At 44.7% G+C, this 18,461-nt stretch overlaps 2 protein-coding genes across 3 annotated transcripts in view; one reads left to right on the top strand and one right to left on the bottom strand.

Annotated features, from left to right (window-relative positions):
* The window catches only part of MELTF (melanotransferrin), a 61,776-nt gene extending 51,893 nt beyond the window's left edge, over positions 1–9,883 (top strand). For both annotated transcript variants that reach the window (XM_025188106.3, XM_006129846.5), the window contains 4 exons: positions 3,507–3,574; positions 3,676–3,863; positions 7,431–7,629; positions 8,443–9,883. In XM_025188106.3, the coding sequence (XP_025043891.2) occupies positions 3,507–3,574; positions 3,676–3,863; positions 7,431–7,629; positions 8,443–8,513 (526 nt within the window). In that variant the 3' untranslated portion in view covers positions 8,514–9,883. The remainder of the gene's footprint in view (positions 1–3,506; positions 3,575–3,675; positions 3,864–7,430; positions 7,630–8,442) is intronic.
* A 4,571-nt stretch (positions 9,884–14,454) lies between these two features.
* PIGZ (phosphatidylinositol glycan anchor biosynthesis class Z (Gwada blood group)) overlaps positions 14,455–18,461 on the bottom strand; it is a 44,413-nt gene continuing 40,406 nt past the window's right edge. Inside the window, exon 4 of the transcript XR_012906349.2 lies at positions 14,455–17,300. The gene's annotated coding sequence lies outside the window, so the exon portion shown is untranslated. The remainder of the gene's footprint in view (positions 17,301–18,461) is intronic.

Genomic DNA, 18,461 nt, shown 5'->3' with positions numbered 1-18,461 from the left:
ATTGACGCATTGATCTGTTGGCCCTTTGAGAAGGTCACAGCTGCTGGACTGCATTGGGAGCTTGGGGTGCTAAATGCTGCTGCCTGTCTCCTAACTCTCCACAGTTGCACTCGGCTTCCCCCTCCTCCCACCACAAACAGCCTGCCACTGCTGCAGCACCTTCCCAATCCTGTCTCTGTGCCACCTTAATTGACCTAGAGCAACCAGGTGACCTACAAACAGTTCCCTGTCTCTCTTCTACAATGACATTCCTCCCCTTCAGTGGGGGAGCACCGATGGTTGGTAGCCAATTTCCAGCTGCTATACCACTCCTACAAGGGGAGGCAGGCCAGTGGCAAAAAACCAGAATGTGGGGTGCTCCCCATTCCTGACCTAACAGGACTTTGTCAGGAAGGCTGTGCACAGCTTACAGTTCCTTTTTGCATGCTCTTCCTCTTCTAAAGGGTTTGAAGATTTTGCTGTCATTTCAGATAGACTGTGTAGACAAATGGTTATAAACTGGCCATCGACAAGTTTAGGTTTGAAATTAGGCAAAGCTTTCTAGCGATCGGAGGAATGAAGTTCTGGGGCAGCCTTCCAAAGGGGAGGAGTGGAGACAAAAATCCTAGCTGGCATCAAGATTGCATTTTATAAGTTTCTCAAGGGGATGGCATGATGAGACTGTACATGATATATTGCTGATCTGAGACTGCCAGCCGCAAATATCCCCAGTGGCTGGTGATGGGATACTAAATGAAAAGGGCTGAGTTACTACAAAGAATTTGTTCCAGGTGTGTGGCTTCTGGGTGTTGCAAATGCTCAGGGTTCAAATGATCACTGTATCTGAGGTTTGGAAGGAATTTCTATACCCTTCCTCCCCCCGGTCAGATTGGCAGAGACCATGGCGGATTTTGCCTTTTTCTGCAGCTTGGGGCACTTGCAGGTTAAAACTAGTAACTGTTACTGTAAGCCTTTAGGGCTTGGGGAGGGGGGCCTCCTGGTCACTGGGTGGCCACTCAGCCCCACTACCCCCTAATTAGTCTCTCAGGGAATTAGCTTGGCCCTTCGGCTCTTCAGGGCTGGGGGCTGATCAACAAACAGTCCAGGGCCAGGCCCTGCTCGGGTCAGGTGGTAAACAGGGAAACAGTTCGAAGCCCCAAGCCTAGTTTGGGGCGGGGCAGCACACAGAGTCCAGCAGCCCCGGCCTCAGTGCGGGATGGGGCAGCAAGGCAAACAGTTCAAAAGTCAGGCCCATGCTCAGGACGTGGCACCAGCAGGTGCAGGCTGCTGAGGAGGGAGACTGCCACTCAAGGGCATGGTGGCAGGGGGTACGTGGGCCCATCCACTCCACCGCGTCCCAACCCAGGGTCCTAGTAGCAGCAGAACCGTCTGCTGCTGGGTCAGGGGGGATCTGCTCCAAAACGCTCTGCCCAGGCTCTGGAGCAGCCAAATTGTGGTCGGTCACCCCTGGGCTTCTTCCCTTCTAACCCTCAGGTGGTACCTGCGCCTGGTGCAGGTCTTCTGGGCTTTGTTTGGAACCCCCAGTTGGGCAAGCAGTCCCTCCAGGTTGCCGTCAGGGGCCCTGGCAGTCTAAGCCAGTTCTCTGCCTCTCCTGGGTCCAGCTCATCCTCTGAGTATGCAGCGGAGGCTTCTGGCCCTCTCTGGCGATGGGCTTGCACTGGTCTCCCTGGCAGGCCTTTTATAGCTCTGGACCTGCCTCCTGGCTTCCCATCAAGTGGGTCATCAAGGCCAGGTGTTGCCCACCAAGGCATAGGGAGGGGCGCCTCCCTCTTGGGGTCAGTGGGCAGCCACGCCATCCCCGGACAGTAACTCTGTATTTCAATTGTGATTTGAAGACTTGAGTAACTCAGCCAGAGTTTACAGGAGTGGGGGAGGTTCTGTGACCTGTGATGTGCAGGTCAGACTAGATGATGATGATGTTCCCTTTGGGCCTGAAAGTCTTGAATCTATGAGTATATTCCTTAAAACAGGATGCATTACAAATAAAGAGATTGAAATACATTGTTTGCATAACATGCCTCATTTGGATTCTTAGCCTTAAGCTAGAGAAGAAAGAGTGTTCTTACATTTCTAGAAGCTTCAGGGGGTAGCCAAGTTAGTCTGTAGAGGGTAAACTTTAAAAAAACACACAGTCTGGTAGCACTTTAAAGACTAACAAAACATGTAGATGGTACCATGACCTTTTGTGGGTACAGCTCATTTCTAAAGAGAACTCCCTTCTCAGATCTCTGCTGTTCACTGTCCAGAGAGATAGACCAGTCTCATGTGCCTGTATCCAGAGAGATAGCTGTTTCCTATTTCTTCACCCTAGATCCTTCATGAACCTCTTTCCGCTCAGCCCCATTTTCCCAAAACACTTTTCTGAACATAAATACACATATGATAGGGTTGGCAAGTACTTGCTTTCCCACCTTCCAGGAGATCGCTGCCTTTCAAATGCCTAAGTAATGAACTCAAGTAGAGCCTCTACAGATCATTTTGTCTAGCTGTATTCAGTTCATCCAGACTACTCGTCCTGCTCCTTCTCCTTCTCCCTTGCTAACAATGTAAGTTTGCGGCAGACTCTCTGTCACACTTCAGGGCTTCAGGGAATCATTTCGCAATCAACAACCTTATAAGCAGCATGTGCCAATGTGACTGAACTATGCCATTTCTAAAATCATGTACACCATGAATGGATTATGGTATCCTGGGACCCTGGGCCAAAGCAGTTGTGTGTGCAAGGTTCGTCCCCTGGAGGCTAGTCTAATTTGCCCACAGAAGAGAGTCACACTTTCAGGCTGGGTCCAACTCAATTTTATTGCTTGCAAGCAAGGTTCGGCTAAGGAGCTCAGTGCTCAAAGCAAATCCGACCCCCAGCATCGGGTAAGCAAGGGGTCTTATAGGGTTAACATCTTTCCTGGTTTATGTGCCTTAACATGATTGGTTACCTTATTTTGCTTCTAATATCCTTGGAAGTAAGGTTTATCTCCAAATAAGGTTAGCTGCACTATGCAACCCTGCTGACTCTGCGGTTACAGTTGTTTGTTACATTTAATTGCTCACTTAACAATAGGCGGGTTACACTTCCTACTTGCCTGCTTGAACCTGTCACAAGTGAAATATATATCTACATTCTTACTCAAGCAGGAAACTGGTTTCATTTCCTGCTACAGTATGGATACATTACTTACAAGTGTGTGGAAAGGCTGAGTGTGCTGCACAGACAGCCAAGAAAATCGTCTGCAGAAGATCCATTCCTTGTGCTTGTGTTATAGATCAATACCAATAGCAGCTACTGGATATAGTGGTTGATAAAATGTATAGACAATTTCTTGACCACGCTTTATTTCCTCATGAAATAGACACACTCTAAAATATGTACATAGAGATATGCTAGGCCAGATCCTAATCTTATGGTATACCATTTTTTTGAAAGATAATAAACAAAATAAAGATGCATTCATTATATTGCACTCTACTGAGTTTGTATGTCATTGCACTGAATATTATCTGTCTCATTTAAGGTGTCTGGTGGAGGATTCTGGTGAAGTGGCCTTTGTCAAGCACTCAACAGTTTTTGACAACACTGATGGTACTTAGTTTTATATACCTTTTTATTACAGCTCTTTATTTTTCTTGTTGCCTCTAGTCTAAAGCATTTAGTGAGTCACAATGGCTATGTTCCTTTTGCAGGTAATAGTGCTGATTCCTGGGCTCTTCACTTGCAATCCAGTGATTTCCAGTTACTATGTCCAAATGGAGCCCGAGCTGAAGTCACTCAGTTTGCTCATTGTCACTTGGCTCAGGTGCCTGCTCGGGTTATCATGGTCCACCCAGACACCAACATTTTTGCAGTATATGGACTACTGGACAAAGCTCAGGTATAACTTACAATGAGTTTATGTGCTGAGGTACTTAGGCACTATCTAATAAGTCAATGCAGGTAATTTTCAGATCATTATTAGCAGGGGTAACTAAACTTGGCCTAACCACAGGCTGCAATGGCAAATTTCCAAAATCCTAAAGTGTGCTCCTAATTCATAATTTAAACATTTTAAATACTAGCGGGCTGAGCCCCCTGCTTGCTATGCTTGCCAATCCCCCTCTCCCTGGCAGCTTTCGCGTCCAGAGAGCGTGAGAGCTATGTTTACTAGCCCCCCCTCTTTCTGGTGGCTTTGGCGGTCAGAGACTGAGAGAGCTACGCTTACCAACCCCCTTCTCTCTAGTGGCTTTTGCAGTCAGAGAGTGTGATCACACAGAGAGCGTATGAGCGTGATAATGTCATTCTTTCTCCTGGCAGGAAAAACTCTTATAGATACAGAAAAAGAGAGAAAATGCACACTACCATAATACTTGTTTAACCTGACATCTTCCTAAATTCATATGTAACCCCCTTTTTCCTCCCCGGGTTACTGGGGAGCAGGTCACACTCACAGGTGTGCCTGGGCGCCTGGTGTTTTAACCCAAAAGAGATCCTGAGCACCCCAGTGGTGATGGTGTTTAGTTGGGGAAAGCCCTATCCACCCCCTTGCTGCAGTTCCTTGCTGGCAATGAATGTAAAATGGCGGTGCCTCCACCTGGCTGGCCTTGTACACAGGAATATACTCATTCCAACATAAATCTGGATCTAATTCCAGAACAACTACAAATCATAGACATCGAATAGAACACTTTAAAATAAACAATCTTTACTTAACTTAAATAAACAGGGATTAACAGAATTAGAAGAGAATAGCATTTACAAAACACATAGTAATTTATGCTTATATAGCTAGACAACAGTGACCCCACCCCAGAGTGTGCACACCCCTAGACTCAGTCCCAGACACTTGCTTGCGTGGGTGCGCTGATGTTAAAGCCGTAGTGAGGATTTGGTCCAGGCTAAGCAGCAGCTCTGTCCCAGGCAGCACTCTTCCAACAAGGCCAAAACTTACTGCCTCATGCTGTGCCTATAGGAAGCAGCCTGCTAACTCCCAGTTCCAACAGGCATCCAGTAGCTGCATCCAACAGCCCCTGCACTGGGTCAGTGTCCTTGGCAGCAGCCTGGCTCCCCCTTCGGTTCCAAACCCCGAGGCAGAGTCCCAGACTGCTAGGCCTCTTTCTTCAAGCACATGAAGAGAGCAGTCCTCTCTCCCATCAGAGTCCTTCCTTCCTGTTTTTTCCCAAGGGCTCATGGGAATTGTAGTCTGGATTGTAGCACACAGGGTCTTTTCAGAATAAAAGAGAGGCCCCTTTAGAGTAAGGGGACTACACATAAATAGACATGCAATAGTTATATGAGAAAATAGCAAGTTTGATAAATTGTAGTGATATAGAAATTTTTTGAAAGCATATTGCCTTCCAGGGCTTGGTAGCAGGATTTTTAAAACAAAACTTAGACTTTATTATAGGTGATATGTAGGTACTGAAACCTAAACTTAAGGTTGCCCCATACTTTCCATGATAAGTCTCTGTTTTCAGTTGCTTATAACTTAGCTAAACTTAAACAATGGGAACTGAACTTTTCCATGCTGTATTTGTGCCTCAAGATGAATATTTTGAGAAAGTTTCAATTAAAATGGCTCGACTATCTCTGACACAAGATTAGAGGAAAATATGTTACTTGTTTGCTCATGTTAATAAAACACCATTTTGTTGACCTCCATGCTTTGAAGCAAAGACTTGAAATTGGGGGCAGGGGGCACTCTCTTGTCAGGGATGTGCCATTTGCCAGCTCCCTGGAAATCTGCCCAGCTATGGCTGAGCTATAAGCCCATGAAAATCTCAGTGCACACATACTCTAGAGGGTATGTTAGTTTGGCAGCTAGATTCTCTGAAAATCCTGTCTCCACTGAGCAACTGTCATCCCAAGGATGCAGTAGGTCAGCAGGGCTTTCGCTGATCCTGACTGCAGAGGGTTGCCGTGATGCCAGGCACAGGAACTAAGAATATGGAGACTGTCTTTCTAGACTCTCCATGCTCCACTTGTTGGAACCCAGGAAGCATACAAGAGGAAGATTGATTTGAATTCATCATTTTTAACTGTTTTGCCTTCTCCAGTACTAAGATCCTAGTAATGATCCTAAGCCATTGCTAGGATCTCTTTTGTTCATAACCTTCTTTAAAAACTGCTTGTTTTTGAGGCCACTGCCCACCTCATGTGTTTTTCATATGTGTAGCCCAAGGTCCAGTGTGTTTCAGCAGCAGCCCTGGGAACTACAAGTTGTGGACTACAAACTGCGGCATGTTGGGAAAACGTCCTGGTTCCTGCCAGGATGTGCCCTCTGCCCCCAGCAGGGTCTCAGCAAGGACTGTGCTAGAAGCAGCACACAGGCTGCATGCTGAGAGAAGGGGCTGCTGAACTGTTTTCCTCTTCTATGTTTTTTACAGAATAAAGCCTGATCCTGGTGATTTGTCGGAGTGGGTCTGGTCTGAGGCGCACTCACCCATACACAACGCAGAGCACACCAAGCAGCCTCAGGCCTAGCCCTCCCCCCACAGTGGTGTAAGAAGTCACAAGCTTCCCCTATGCTGAATAACCTCACACTGGGCTAGCCAACAGGAGGGGTTACATATGTTTTTAGCTTTCTTTAACAATTGTCTACACTATATAACTGCCATTTTATAGCTTCAGAATAGCCAAGTTAGTCTACAACTGGAACAACTTAAAAAACAATGAATAGTCTTGCAGCACCTTAAAGACTAGCAAAACATGTAGATGATATCATGAGCTTTCATGGGCACAACCCACTTCTTCAGTCCATTTATCTGAAGAAGTAGGTTGTACCCATGAAAGCTCATGGTACCATCTACAGTCTACAGGTTTTGTTAGTCTTTAAGGTGCTGCAAGACTATTCATTGTTTTTTAAGTTGTTCCATTTTATAGTGACTGCTATCTGTATACTTTTAACTGCTTTCTTCCCTTTAACAATGAACCGGGGAGAAGAATTTGGTCCTTACGTATTACATTTTAAATAGATGGATGTGAAAGACAACTACAGTGGGAGTTCCAGACACAAATGTTGGAATTTACAGCAGACTGGCTAAGGACTGAATGGGCTTAGACACTAAAGAAGCATTTCACCCTTAACTGGAATATTGTATTGAGTTCCTTTATCTAATAGAAAAGTTTACTCCAAATTAGGGATGTGCAGCTGTTGGGGGCAGGGAGGACATTACAGCCCAACCACACACCCCACATGCCCACCTCTCTTTAATTACTTAACTGATTAAATATCACGTTTAACCAATTAATCAATTAAACAGGATTTTACATCCCTCCTCCAAATTGATTTTAGAAACTTCTGATAATAGAAGAAAAATATTTTGAAGTTAGAATTATTGGTCTGCGAGCTTCTGAGCAGCGGAGAGGGTTTGTTTCCACTGTGTTGTGTATGCTGCTAAAGACGAATGGAGCACTTGCGATATAATACAAACTTTGGTTCTAATGAAAACTGAATTGCTTTCAGGATTTCTTTGGAAATGACAGCAATGGAAATGGATTCAAAATGTTTGATTCTTCAGATTTACTAGGAACAGACTTGATCTTTAAAGATTCCACTGTTAAGATTGTACCAGTAAGAGAGAAAACAACCTATGCAGAATGGCTGGGGAGTGAATACATAGAGTCCATCGAAGGGATGCACTTACCTCAGTGCTCTGGGGCAGGTAAGCCACCATTTTTGGTGTCTGTAAGATTGATTTTCTCTAGCACTTCCTCTTTGGTATTAATTGTAAGGTGCTGTCTGATCCTTGTGGGTTGGACAATTCCCAGGTTCCATGACATGTGGAGGCAGGACAGATTTTTGGCTCTCAAAGACAGAGCAGTGTTGGGATTCTTGGCTAGTGAATATAGTCTGGCCACCTCAATGGCAATGCTTCCCATTGGCTCCATTCTGACCTATCCCTTCTTCCCATTGCTGTAGTCCCCAACTGCTGCCTGAAGCCAGCAATCAGCAGTGGATGAGAATATGATAGTGTGAAATCCAGAGCAGCTCCTTGCATTACGTAGATGTTGGTGGCTGGGAAGAGTCATCCAGTGAGGTTTTTCACCCACTGGAAGAAAACAAGGGATCCCAGCATTCACAGAGGAAATGAGGGAGATTACAAGGGTTATGTTTTGGAGCTGGGAAGGAGAGCTCAGGAGCAGATGAGTCAAGTGCATCTGTTCACTGAGTTGGTTTATATTTGAATAATTAGCATCTCTTTGCATCTCAGTGTCACTCTTCCCTGCTTAGGGAAAGATGTCATTTTGCTCTTGATATTTTTAAATTCATGCAGCCTTCACCAGGAATAATCTGGGTAATCATTTGGGAATGATTTGGCTCTAGAATCTTTCTTTGTGGTGAAGTCAATGCCTCCAAACTGTAGCTGGAGCTGATTAAATTGATTAGCCTGCTCCTGTATATAAACATTTCATAATCAGATAGCAGTCAGATTGGCTCCTAATCTGTAGTGCTCAATGTGTATTTTTATTTGTAGCTGCAGTATCCATGAACATCGTTATGCTACTGGTGGCTAGTGTCGTTCTGATTAGATTCTACTTCTCGTGAGCATTAGGCCGTTCCTTGGATTAACAGATATTCATCATCATAAACTGAAATACTGGTAAATAATATAAATAAACTGAAATGAAACTTGTAAAATGAATGGGAGAAGCATGTGGCGAGCAGTAAAATTATAGAGTCCATTCTATGTTGTTCTGTCTATCCATAAAGGTAATGGGAAATCTGGGAGGGGTCAGGAGGGATTCCATTTTCCATTTTTGTATTGTTCTCTAAAGACCTAAATTTCAGTTGATATACTTATCAAATAGGAGCTTCATTAATAAGCTTCTTCCTTTCTAAAGTTTCCTTTTCTCTCCACCCCATTACTTACTGTCTTGCTGTAATGTAAATGAGGATAAATTCAACTTATTTATTTCTCATTTGGGAAATGTGAAGTTTAGATTATTAGTAAATCTGCTTCTTTTTTAAAACTATTATACCACTTGCTTTCCTTCTACTTTCAAATGACCTGCGAAATGATTTCTGTTCCTCAAGCCATGAAGAGCTCCATGCAACTCCTTCCATAGGCAGTGTCCCTCCAGGCCACAGAGTGCTGAGTGGCTACTCTATAGTGCTCCCAAGTACTGGCTGAAGAGCTTGAGTCCCAGCATAGCATTGTCAAGCACTGGGTTCACACAAGACAAAAAGCTTTTGAGTGCTTTTTAAACTTTTCTCAATATAACTTTTTAAATTTTTTAGTGACATGGAGCTTGACATTCAAAAAAGTATGTAACGAGTCCACATAAGAGAGTATATCAGGAACAGTAATGGGCTGCTCATTGGCAAGCTGAGTCACAGTAGGACACACACTGCTGCTAAGATTATAATAAAATTATGACACTGGGTCAGAGCAGCAGTCCTTCTAGCCAAGTATCCTGTCCTCCAACAGTGGCCTATGCCAGATGCGTCCGAGGGAATAAACAGAACAGAGCAGCTATGAAATGATCCATCCCCTATTGTCCACTCCCAGAATCTGTAAGTGAAAGGTGTAGGAACATGGGGTTGCATCTCTGACCTTCATAGCAAATAGCCATTGATGGACTTATCCTCCATAAACTTATCTAATTCTTTCTTGAATCCTGTTAGCCTGGGCTTCACAACATCCCCTGGCACCAATTTTCACAGCTTGACTGTGTATTGTGTGAAGTACTGCCTTTTGTTTATTTTAAAACTGCTGCCTATTAATTTCATTGGGTGACTCCCTGCTTTTGTGGTTTGCATGTCTTTGTATACAAGACATCTGTAGTACAACTGGAATATAAATGTGTACTTGTGTAACTAATATTTAGTTGTTAGGTCAGTGTGCCTGCTTCTTTAGGGATCCCCTGTTTTGGAACTAATAAAGAATGTTATTAAACACTCATCAAAGAGGAAAATTTGGTAAGGATGCCTCCATTTCATTCTGCACTGATGGTGTTTGTATGGGAAATGAATATTGGCTCAGAATGTTTTGCTGGTTCCCCCTTTGCTTGTGGATAATCCTTTTAAGATCTCTGGGTACATTTGTAGATTGTCACTCCCTTTTCTATGGCCATTCTTCCCCAGCTTCTTCAAGTCACACCTAAAACCATTGGTTTTGCTGCATCTTCGAGATGCGCTAGAAAGTAGGGACTTTACTATTGACACCAGTTGATAAATAAGGAGAAAAGTGGCCCAGAGATGCTTGAGAATACAGTTAAGTTTCATATTTGGGGAAATATAATACTATTATTCTTGTTGGAAAAAGAAAGAACTGCATTAGACGTGCCTGGGCAAGGAGTCACTCTGACTAAATCATAGACCCCAGTAGGGAAGAGCTCCTGGACAGACCTAACCGAAAAGAGAAATTTCTGTCTTCCATGAAGAGCCTTTCTCTGATGAGTACTCTGTTAAGCGTTCAATATACTGTTGATCCTATTGTGAAGGTTCAGGACAAAGGTAGTCTCAAAAGAGCAGATGGCTTGAAGGCAGCAATCAGAGCTGAAGCAGATGGTGGTGCTGAGAAACCTGGACTTTGGTGCAGGGCTTCATACCCAGCAATCAATGCTGAAATAACTTGACCTTAGTTGTTTGTTAGAGGCCCCTGAAGAACACTAGGCAGCACTTCCCTCTCAGCCTAGAGACTGAAACCTGGTCAACACTAGGGCTATGTCTACACTCGCGGCTTCTTGCGCAAGTAATATGCAAATGAGGCTAAGCGTGGAATATCGCCGAGCCTCATTGGCATACCTAATGAGGCCCCATTTTTTTCAGAAGAGGCTCTTGCACAAAAAGGAGCGTCTACACTGCCCCTTCTTGCACAAGAAAAACCCTCTTGCGCAATGCCATTATACCTATTACTTTTCAGGAAGAACAGCATTGCGCAAGAGGGATTTTCTTGTGCAAAAAGAGACAGTGTAGACGTTCCTTCTTGCGCAAGAGCCTCTTCTGAAAAAAATGGTGGCTCATTAGGTATGCAAATGAGGCTCGGCGATATTCTACGCTTAGCCTCATTTGCATATTACTCATGCAAGAAGCCGCGAGTGTAGACATAGCCTTCGAGTTTAGGTCGAATACATAAGTTTGATTTTTCTAAACAATGTGTCCACACTACCAAGCCCGTCCTGTTGACTTCAAGGGCCACTGAAGTCGATTTCGGTACTCCTTCTTTTCACGAGGAGTAATGCAAAAGTCAACCTGGCATGGTTGAATTTACAGTTCTGAACACCGAAGCATTGCAAAATTTGACACATTTGACCTCCAGGATGCATCCCACGGTGCCCTGCTGTGACTGCTCTGGCCAGAACTTTGCGCTTCTACTGCTCTCCAGGTGAACAGGAAAAGCCTTGGGTAAGTTTTAATTGAATTTCCCTTAAGGCCGGTGTTGCGAGCACATCTCAGAGTAGGCAGCACACACGGCCATGAGTTAAAGTTCCATGAGCTCCAGTTCCCAGGTGCAAAAGAGCACCAGCATGGCATGTGAAGGAGACTTTGGGCCTCATTAAAACATGGGGAAAGGAATTCATTCTCTCGGACCTTCGAACCAGCAAACGAAGCACTGATATTTACACGAAGACCTCAAACTGCCTGGTGGAGAAAGGATACGCCAGGGACGCCCGGCAGCGTCTTGTTAAAATAAAGGAGCTGAGGCAGTACTATCGCAAGACAAAGGAGGCAAATGGACAGTCTGCTGCACTGTTGCACACATGCTGCTTCTATGAGCAGTTGTGAGTGATCCTAGGGGGGGACCTAATCAGCTTCCCAAGCCAGACCTTGGAATTCCCAACACACCCAGGGGAGCTGCATGGTGGTGAAGGGGGAGGATGAGGATGAGGATGAGAATTGCCAGACAGTGAGCAGCAAGAGCCAGGAACTTTTTATAACCTTGGAGAAATCCCCTTCTCCCAGGACAACTCATAACTGGGCACTGATCCTGAGGAGGGCACTTCTGGTGAGTTCACAGTTGTTTTCTTGCTACAAGCAGGTTAAGGCAAATGGATGTGAGGTGTGCTGTACTCTGTGCCTACACAGCACAGGGGTCCCCAAACAGCTTGTTAATGTGTCTGGAGATAGAGTGGGAAGCCTCTGTGTGTATCTCCATGAAGCTGTCAGAGGAATTCTTTATCCTTCTCACCAGGTTTCTGGGGAGACCAGCCTTATTCTGCTGCACTGTTTTGCTCCCAGCATGCACCAGAAGCATAATGCAAAGCTTTGCAGACACTGTGGAATAGCTACCCACAGTGTATCACTCTCTAAGTCAATGGCAGTCTTCCTACTGGAGACTAGGGGTGTTAAATTTCAATTAATTAACTAGTGGAATAGTTGATGGGATGTCCATCGATTAATCAATAAGGATTTCCAGCAGGGGCTCTTGTGCATTTCAAAGACTGAAACGCTCCATGGAGCCCAGGGCCAGTGGGGACTCTTGTACATTTCAAAGTTGGCCGCTGCTGCACTCCTGCCCCCTCTCATGGAGCTGCAGCTGGGGGGAACTGGCTTTTAAGGCAGCTCCCTCCAACACCCCCTCCGCTTACTCCAGTTTGCTGCCTCTTTGTTGTAGAGGCAACAAGTGGGGGGGGGAGCAACTAGTCGACTAGTGTATTAACTATCCGATGAGCTTTTGCTTATCGGATAATCGATTAGTTGCTTACATTCCTTCTGGGGACACGCTACTTAGACCTACATTGAATTCTCGCACACAGTGAGGACATGGACCTTCGACTTTACTAAATCAGGTGGTAAGACATCGACCTTAATAAATTCAACCTTATCTCATAGTGTAGAGATGGCCTGACATGCCAAAATTCTTGGACTCCACCAACCTTGACCAATAAATTGTGAGTTGGGAAGCTGGAGAGGAAGGAAGTGAATAAAATGAATTAGTCACCCATAACTACAAGAGGTGGACTGAGGTTAGCATGATTATTAAAACACACAAAGGGGAGGGGAGTCTTACTCAATAGATATTGTTAATGTATTAATATCTAGCTTTTCCAAATTCATTCTGTCATCTCCTCTACCCTATAATAGGGATGTAAAATCCCAGTTAAAAAGTTAACCAGTAAATAGTTAATTGGGAGCCCCTGGGCAGGGGCTATTTCAGCCCAGATGGTCCCACCACACCACAGGCTGCTCAGGAGTGGCTGGGCCCAGCCCACCATGGGTGAGGGCTGCTCAAGCTGAGTCTGGCCCACTGCGCTGTGGACAGGTGGCTGCTCTGGCTAGACTGAGATCGCATAAGGCGCCGCGTCATCATGGAGGGATGATAGGAGTTACTATAGAGAATTTCTGGGTGTCTGGCTGATGAGTCTTGCCCACATGCTCAGGGTTTAGCTGATCGCCATATTTGGGGTCAGGAAGGAATTTTCCTCCAGGGTAGATTGGCAGAGGCCCTGGAGGTTTTTCGCCTTCCTCTGTAGCATGGGGTACAGATCACAGCTGGAGGATTCTCTGCATCTTGGGGTCTTCAAAGTATTTGAAGGCTTCAATATCTGAGATATAGGTGAGAGGATTATTCTAGGAGGGGTGGGTGAGATTTTGTGGCCTGCACTGTGCAGGGGGTCAGACTAGATGATCATAATGGTCCCTTCTGACCTTAAAGTCTATGAGTCTATGAGTCAAAGGCAGGGGGCTGCTCCAGCCTGGCTAGTCTTCTAGTTAACTGGTTGCTGGTAAGTCTCATGTGGGTGATGCTTACTGGGTAACCAGTTACCCATTTATATAAGTTTTTATTGTTTCAAACCCTCAGACTCAGTGCTTGTTAGTGGGAAACACTGGCCATCCAGGACACCCAGGGAGATTATCTAATCTAAATCTTATCTATCTAATCTATCTATCTATCTATTTTAGAGATTTGTGAGTTTGTTTGTCTGCAAATCTGTTTCCTAACTTAAAGCAAGATCAGGGTTTGGTTCTGCCAGGAAAATGGGATGTGCCTGGACTTTGTTTTCCATAACATGGAAAGCAAGCGGGGAAAGAGGACGGGTAGTCAGTGCAAGGGAGAGCTATACTGCAGAGTAACCACTGGGGGGGCAGGTGCACCACCAAGGGAGTAGCCTGTTGGGAATGGGGCTCACCATCTTACCAGCCCAGGTAAGTGGCCTCCCTGCCCCAAATGCTCCTCCCCCAGCCTTTGGCCCCAGCACCTGACTGGAGGGGGAGATCCCTCCCCAGAAGCACAACCAGGGCCAGGCAGCGCAGCCTCACCCCCTCACAGTATGGCTGTGGTGGGCTAGCCTGCATGGCTCCGCTTCTTCTCCCTCTTTCCCCCTCAGCCCTGCTTGGAGAGTGCCAGTGGAGAAGGCCTGCATAGCTTCCCTTTCCCACCCACCCCTGAGCTCCCTAAGGCTGGCCCGGGGAAGCCTATGTGGGCCCCCCTTTGCCTCCAGCCCTCTCAACTGCTGGGCTGCCCCCCCAAACTCTATGCCACCCCCCTTCGGGCTCTGGATAGGCCCAGGGTGCACCAATGGGAGGCCTGCACAGTGCTGCATCACACCACTCCAGTTGGATCTGGGCAACTCTGGGTAAGTTTTCTAGTGTATGTGTAAATAAAATTGCAGCTGTAAGTATTCTGAAAGAACTAGAAAACTGAACCCAGTCCTCCTTGCTGCTGACAACATGAGGACAGAAAGGTTACACTTTTTATTGTATGAAGGAGCAGCAATATTAATATTTTCATTTTAATATTTTCCTTCTAAAGTAAGTTATCTTTCTAAATTTAGTGCTCCAGATACACAGCTCAAGATATTAGTCATCCTTGTACTCACAGACCAGGTACAACATGGAAAGAGGCAATGAAAAACTACCCTATAATGCTCCACACCCATGTTCTTGTGGGATCGTCTCTAAGGGTATGTCTAAACTACAGGCTTTTGTTGATAGAGGCTTTGTCAACAAAGAGTGTCTAGACTACATCCAGTTCTGTCGACAAAGCAAGCTGCTTTTTCGACATGAGAGTGTAGATACAAAGGACAACGTAGATGCAATAACGCCTTCTGTTGACAGAACTCTGTTGACAAAAGGCGTTATTCCTTGTAGAATGAGGTTTACCACTGTCAACAAAACTGCCGACTTCTGTCGACAGAACTCAGCGGTAGTGTAGACGCAGGTATAGTTTTGTCGACAGAAGTCCACTTTTGTCAACAAAACCCTGTAGTTTAGACACATCCTAAGTGTTGGAGATTAATTTGGTCTCCACAACCAACTTAATCGTTGTTGTAACTTTATATATAATTTTTAGCTTTGGAAGACATTCAGATACTATGGGGATGGAGGCCCGTAGTCAGGTAGATAGCTTGAAATTTTATATATCAGGTATGTGATGGTTAGGAGATTTGGCCACTGAAAATAATGGACTCAATACAGACCTCCAATAGTCACCCACTTGTAACACCTTTTAGTTACTACTGGCCCTGGGTTTGAACTGAATTACCTAATGGTGAAATGCCATCACCAATCCCTGAAGTCATCCAGCCAGGCCCACTTCACCATTGGTGCGGGAGCTCCAGCCTGGCCAGAGCAGTACATGTTTGCAGCAGGCCCAGCCTGGCAAGAGCAGCCTGCTGCATGGCAGGCCTGATTGGACTGGAGCAGCCCCCCATCCATGCTGCAGGCCTGGGGGCTCCAGCCCGGCTGGGCCCACTGCACTATGGGCAGGGGATGCTCCACCCTAGGCAGAGAAGCCCCCTCTTGCAGCAGAGGAATGCTTCAGCCTGGCTGGGCCCACCACTCCATGACACACATCACCACGAGCCCCCATTAAAGCAATTAACCAGTTAAAACATAACATTGAATTGGTTAAATGGAATTTTACATCCCTAATCCCTAAACCTCTGAATGCCAGAAGCTGGCTTACATGGGATAGTTCACATGGCCACTGTGGGGGGCCCACAAAGCGCAGGACCTGGGGCAGCTGTCCCAAACTGTGCTGTGGATTGGACAACTCTGAGTGGAGGAATGTAGACAAGAAATATAGGTGTACTGGCTCTCTCAGGATGGTGGTAATGTCTTCAAAATCAGAACTAGGAGAAATCACTTGGTTTCCTATTAAAGTAGGTTGCTTTAGACAGCGGTTCAGAACTTTTTTCGGTCCACGTACCCGTTGGTCTCAGCTAAATACATCACGTACCCCTCCCGGTAATAACATTTTTTTATAACTTAATGTGAACAATCAAAACTACAAGTATCTTATAAGACATAAATATCAACAGATTTTTGTTTTAAACAAACTTTATTTTAAAAATAAAACACTAAAAATTGCACAAAATGTCCGTTTACAAATGGACAAACCACACTAGTCTCACTAATGTGAACATTGCTGCTGCTTACTATTAACCGACATTTCTATCTTGGGCGGCGTTTTTGAGAGACCCGCAGACAATCATGTTCTGTATTTAATTTGTTCCTCGCCTTGGTTTTTATTGAGGCAAGCACCGAAAAGCCCAACTCGCAAAGGTAAATTGTGACAAATGGAACTAAAACTTGGTATGCTTGTTTTGTCAGAATGGGAAATGCCTCACCAAGTTTACAACAGAATTGGTACAGTGTCATTGATTCAAAGTCGATGCGAAGTTTTTGATTATTTCTCACTTCGAGAAGTTCATCTTTTGGCAGGTCGGTATCACTAGTTTGTTCAAGGGACGATGTGAAGGGGCCCCTCACCCAAATGTAAGCTGCCAAACCAGCTGGGATAATTCCATCGATGGCGATTTTAAGGTTTTCCAAATGTATAATAATACTTTTGCGAACTCTTGGTTCCACTGGAATTGGCTGTACTGGATCAAAGAGAGGAAAACTGGCGAAGTTACCACAATTCACTCTTCTTCCCCAGAGAGTTAATTTCTCTTGAAAGGATTTGATCTTTTCTTTGGTCTCCAAAGTAATCGTATTACTACCTTGGAGTGAAATGTTTAGTGAGTTTAGGATTCTAACTACATCTGCAAGGTAATTTCCTCCACCACTTGTTTGAGGATATCTTCTGACATGTCCTTGATTCGATCATGAATGGTATCATTTGATAATGGGATCTGTGCTATTTTTGATTTTGCTTCTATACCACACATTAATTCGACCATTTCGATGGCACACAGTTTCACCAGGGTCTCAGCGATAGTAAGGGGCTTTTTTTTCTTTGGCGATCCGTAATGCCACCCAATAATTAGCCTCCAGCGCTGATTTCTTCATGGGAGTAAATCTGTGCTAGATGAGAGTGCCCTGTGATTCAAACTGTGCTCATCTGATTTTAAAAACAGCCTCTGGGTCGTTAACATTTTGAGGATGAACAGTCTGTAGATGTTCGTTATGTTTGGATGGCTTCATATACCCATTACTGAGTGCCTTTGAGCAAAGGAAGCACGGGTCTCAGTAGTAGTAAACGTATCAAGAAAATGCGTGAAAAATGTTCAAAAAAATGTAGCAGTACAAATAAACATACTATCTACTACCGTGCGAAAAAACCACTAAACATAATACACATCTTTAAGTAATCCACACTGAATTTAAGAAATACTTGTAGAATACACCTGTACGTGCCTACGTCTGTCATTAATAAAGAGCGTCTGACAGTTATTTCTGCGACAAGCAACGAAATAAGTTGACTAGTACAGATTAGTTTGCCAGCATCAGTAACTGCAACTACGCATGCCCACAGTTGATGCTACGCATCGGATCAAGCGAGAGATTCAAAATAATTAGGTAGATGTTTATGCTATCACGAGTCAACTATATTACTCACTATATTATTTTCTTAAGAAAATAATAAAAAAATTAAATTTATGTAAGTGTTTTTACATAATTTTTTTAGTATTGTATGATTTTTTGTATTGAAAAAAAATCAATAAATTACCTATACCTGAACTTCATGTACCCCTTGGGGGTTCAGAACCCGTGCTGTAAAACAAAAGTTCAGGTTTGTGACCGGACACTCCAGGGGACAAATTGGTTACCATGTAAAGTTGGCCATTTCCAGCACAGGTCATCTCCATTGAAATCTTACATTGGGTCAGCCTGGCCAGGCATGGTGATGACTAATCTTTTAACTCCATTCCTTGTAGACCACACATGACAGAGTTTATGTAAAAAACATTACATCTACAGGTGTACTGAGGCCCCTTTTAACAGCATCAGGCCAGCTGTGGAACTTTCCAAGTTTGAATTGCGGAGTCATAGATCACCAAGGGAGGCGTATTGATGCATTCTCTGTAGATGCCATCTTTGAGGTGACCTATGGAAAGGACAGCCGCCAATTGCCTGTACGCAACTTTGTCAAACTTTGGTAACAAGACCATGAATGAGGAACACAATGATCGTGTCATTATACAATCTTCAGAAAAAGAACAGCTATCTTGCTTGGGGTGAGGTGTCACAGACCCCATCTGTCTTATTGTTGCTACGGGTAAAGACTGGCAGGAATCCAAACTTGTGGCTCACTCCTCTTCCAGCACTTGGAAACACTTCGGCAGTACCAACTCAATGATTGCTCATTTTTTATTAGGTCTG

Source organism: Pelodiscus sinensis, chromosome 10 (genome assembly GCF_052426305.1).
Source record: "Pelodiscus sinensis isolate ZL-2025 chromosome 10, ASM5242630v1, whole genome shotgun sequence".
Taxonomy (NCBI): Eukaryota; Metazoa; Chordata; order Testudines; family Trionychidae; genus Pelodiscus; species Pelodiscus sinensis.
Note: the sequence above shows the minus strand (reverse complement) of the source record. Positions and strands in the feature narration are given on the sequence as shown.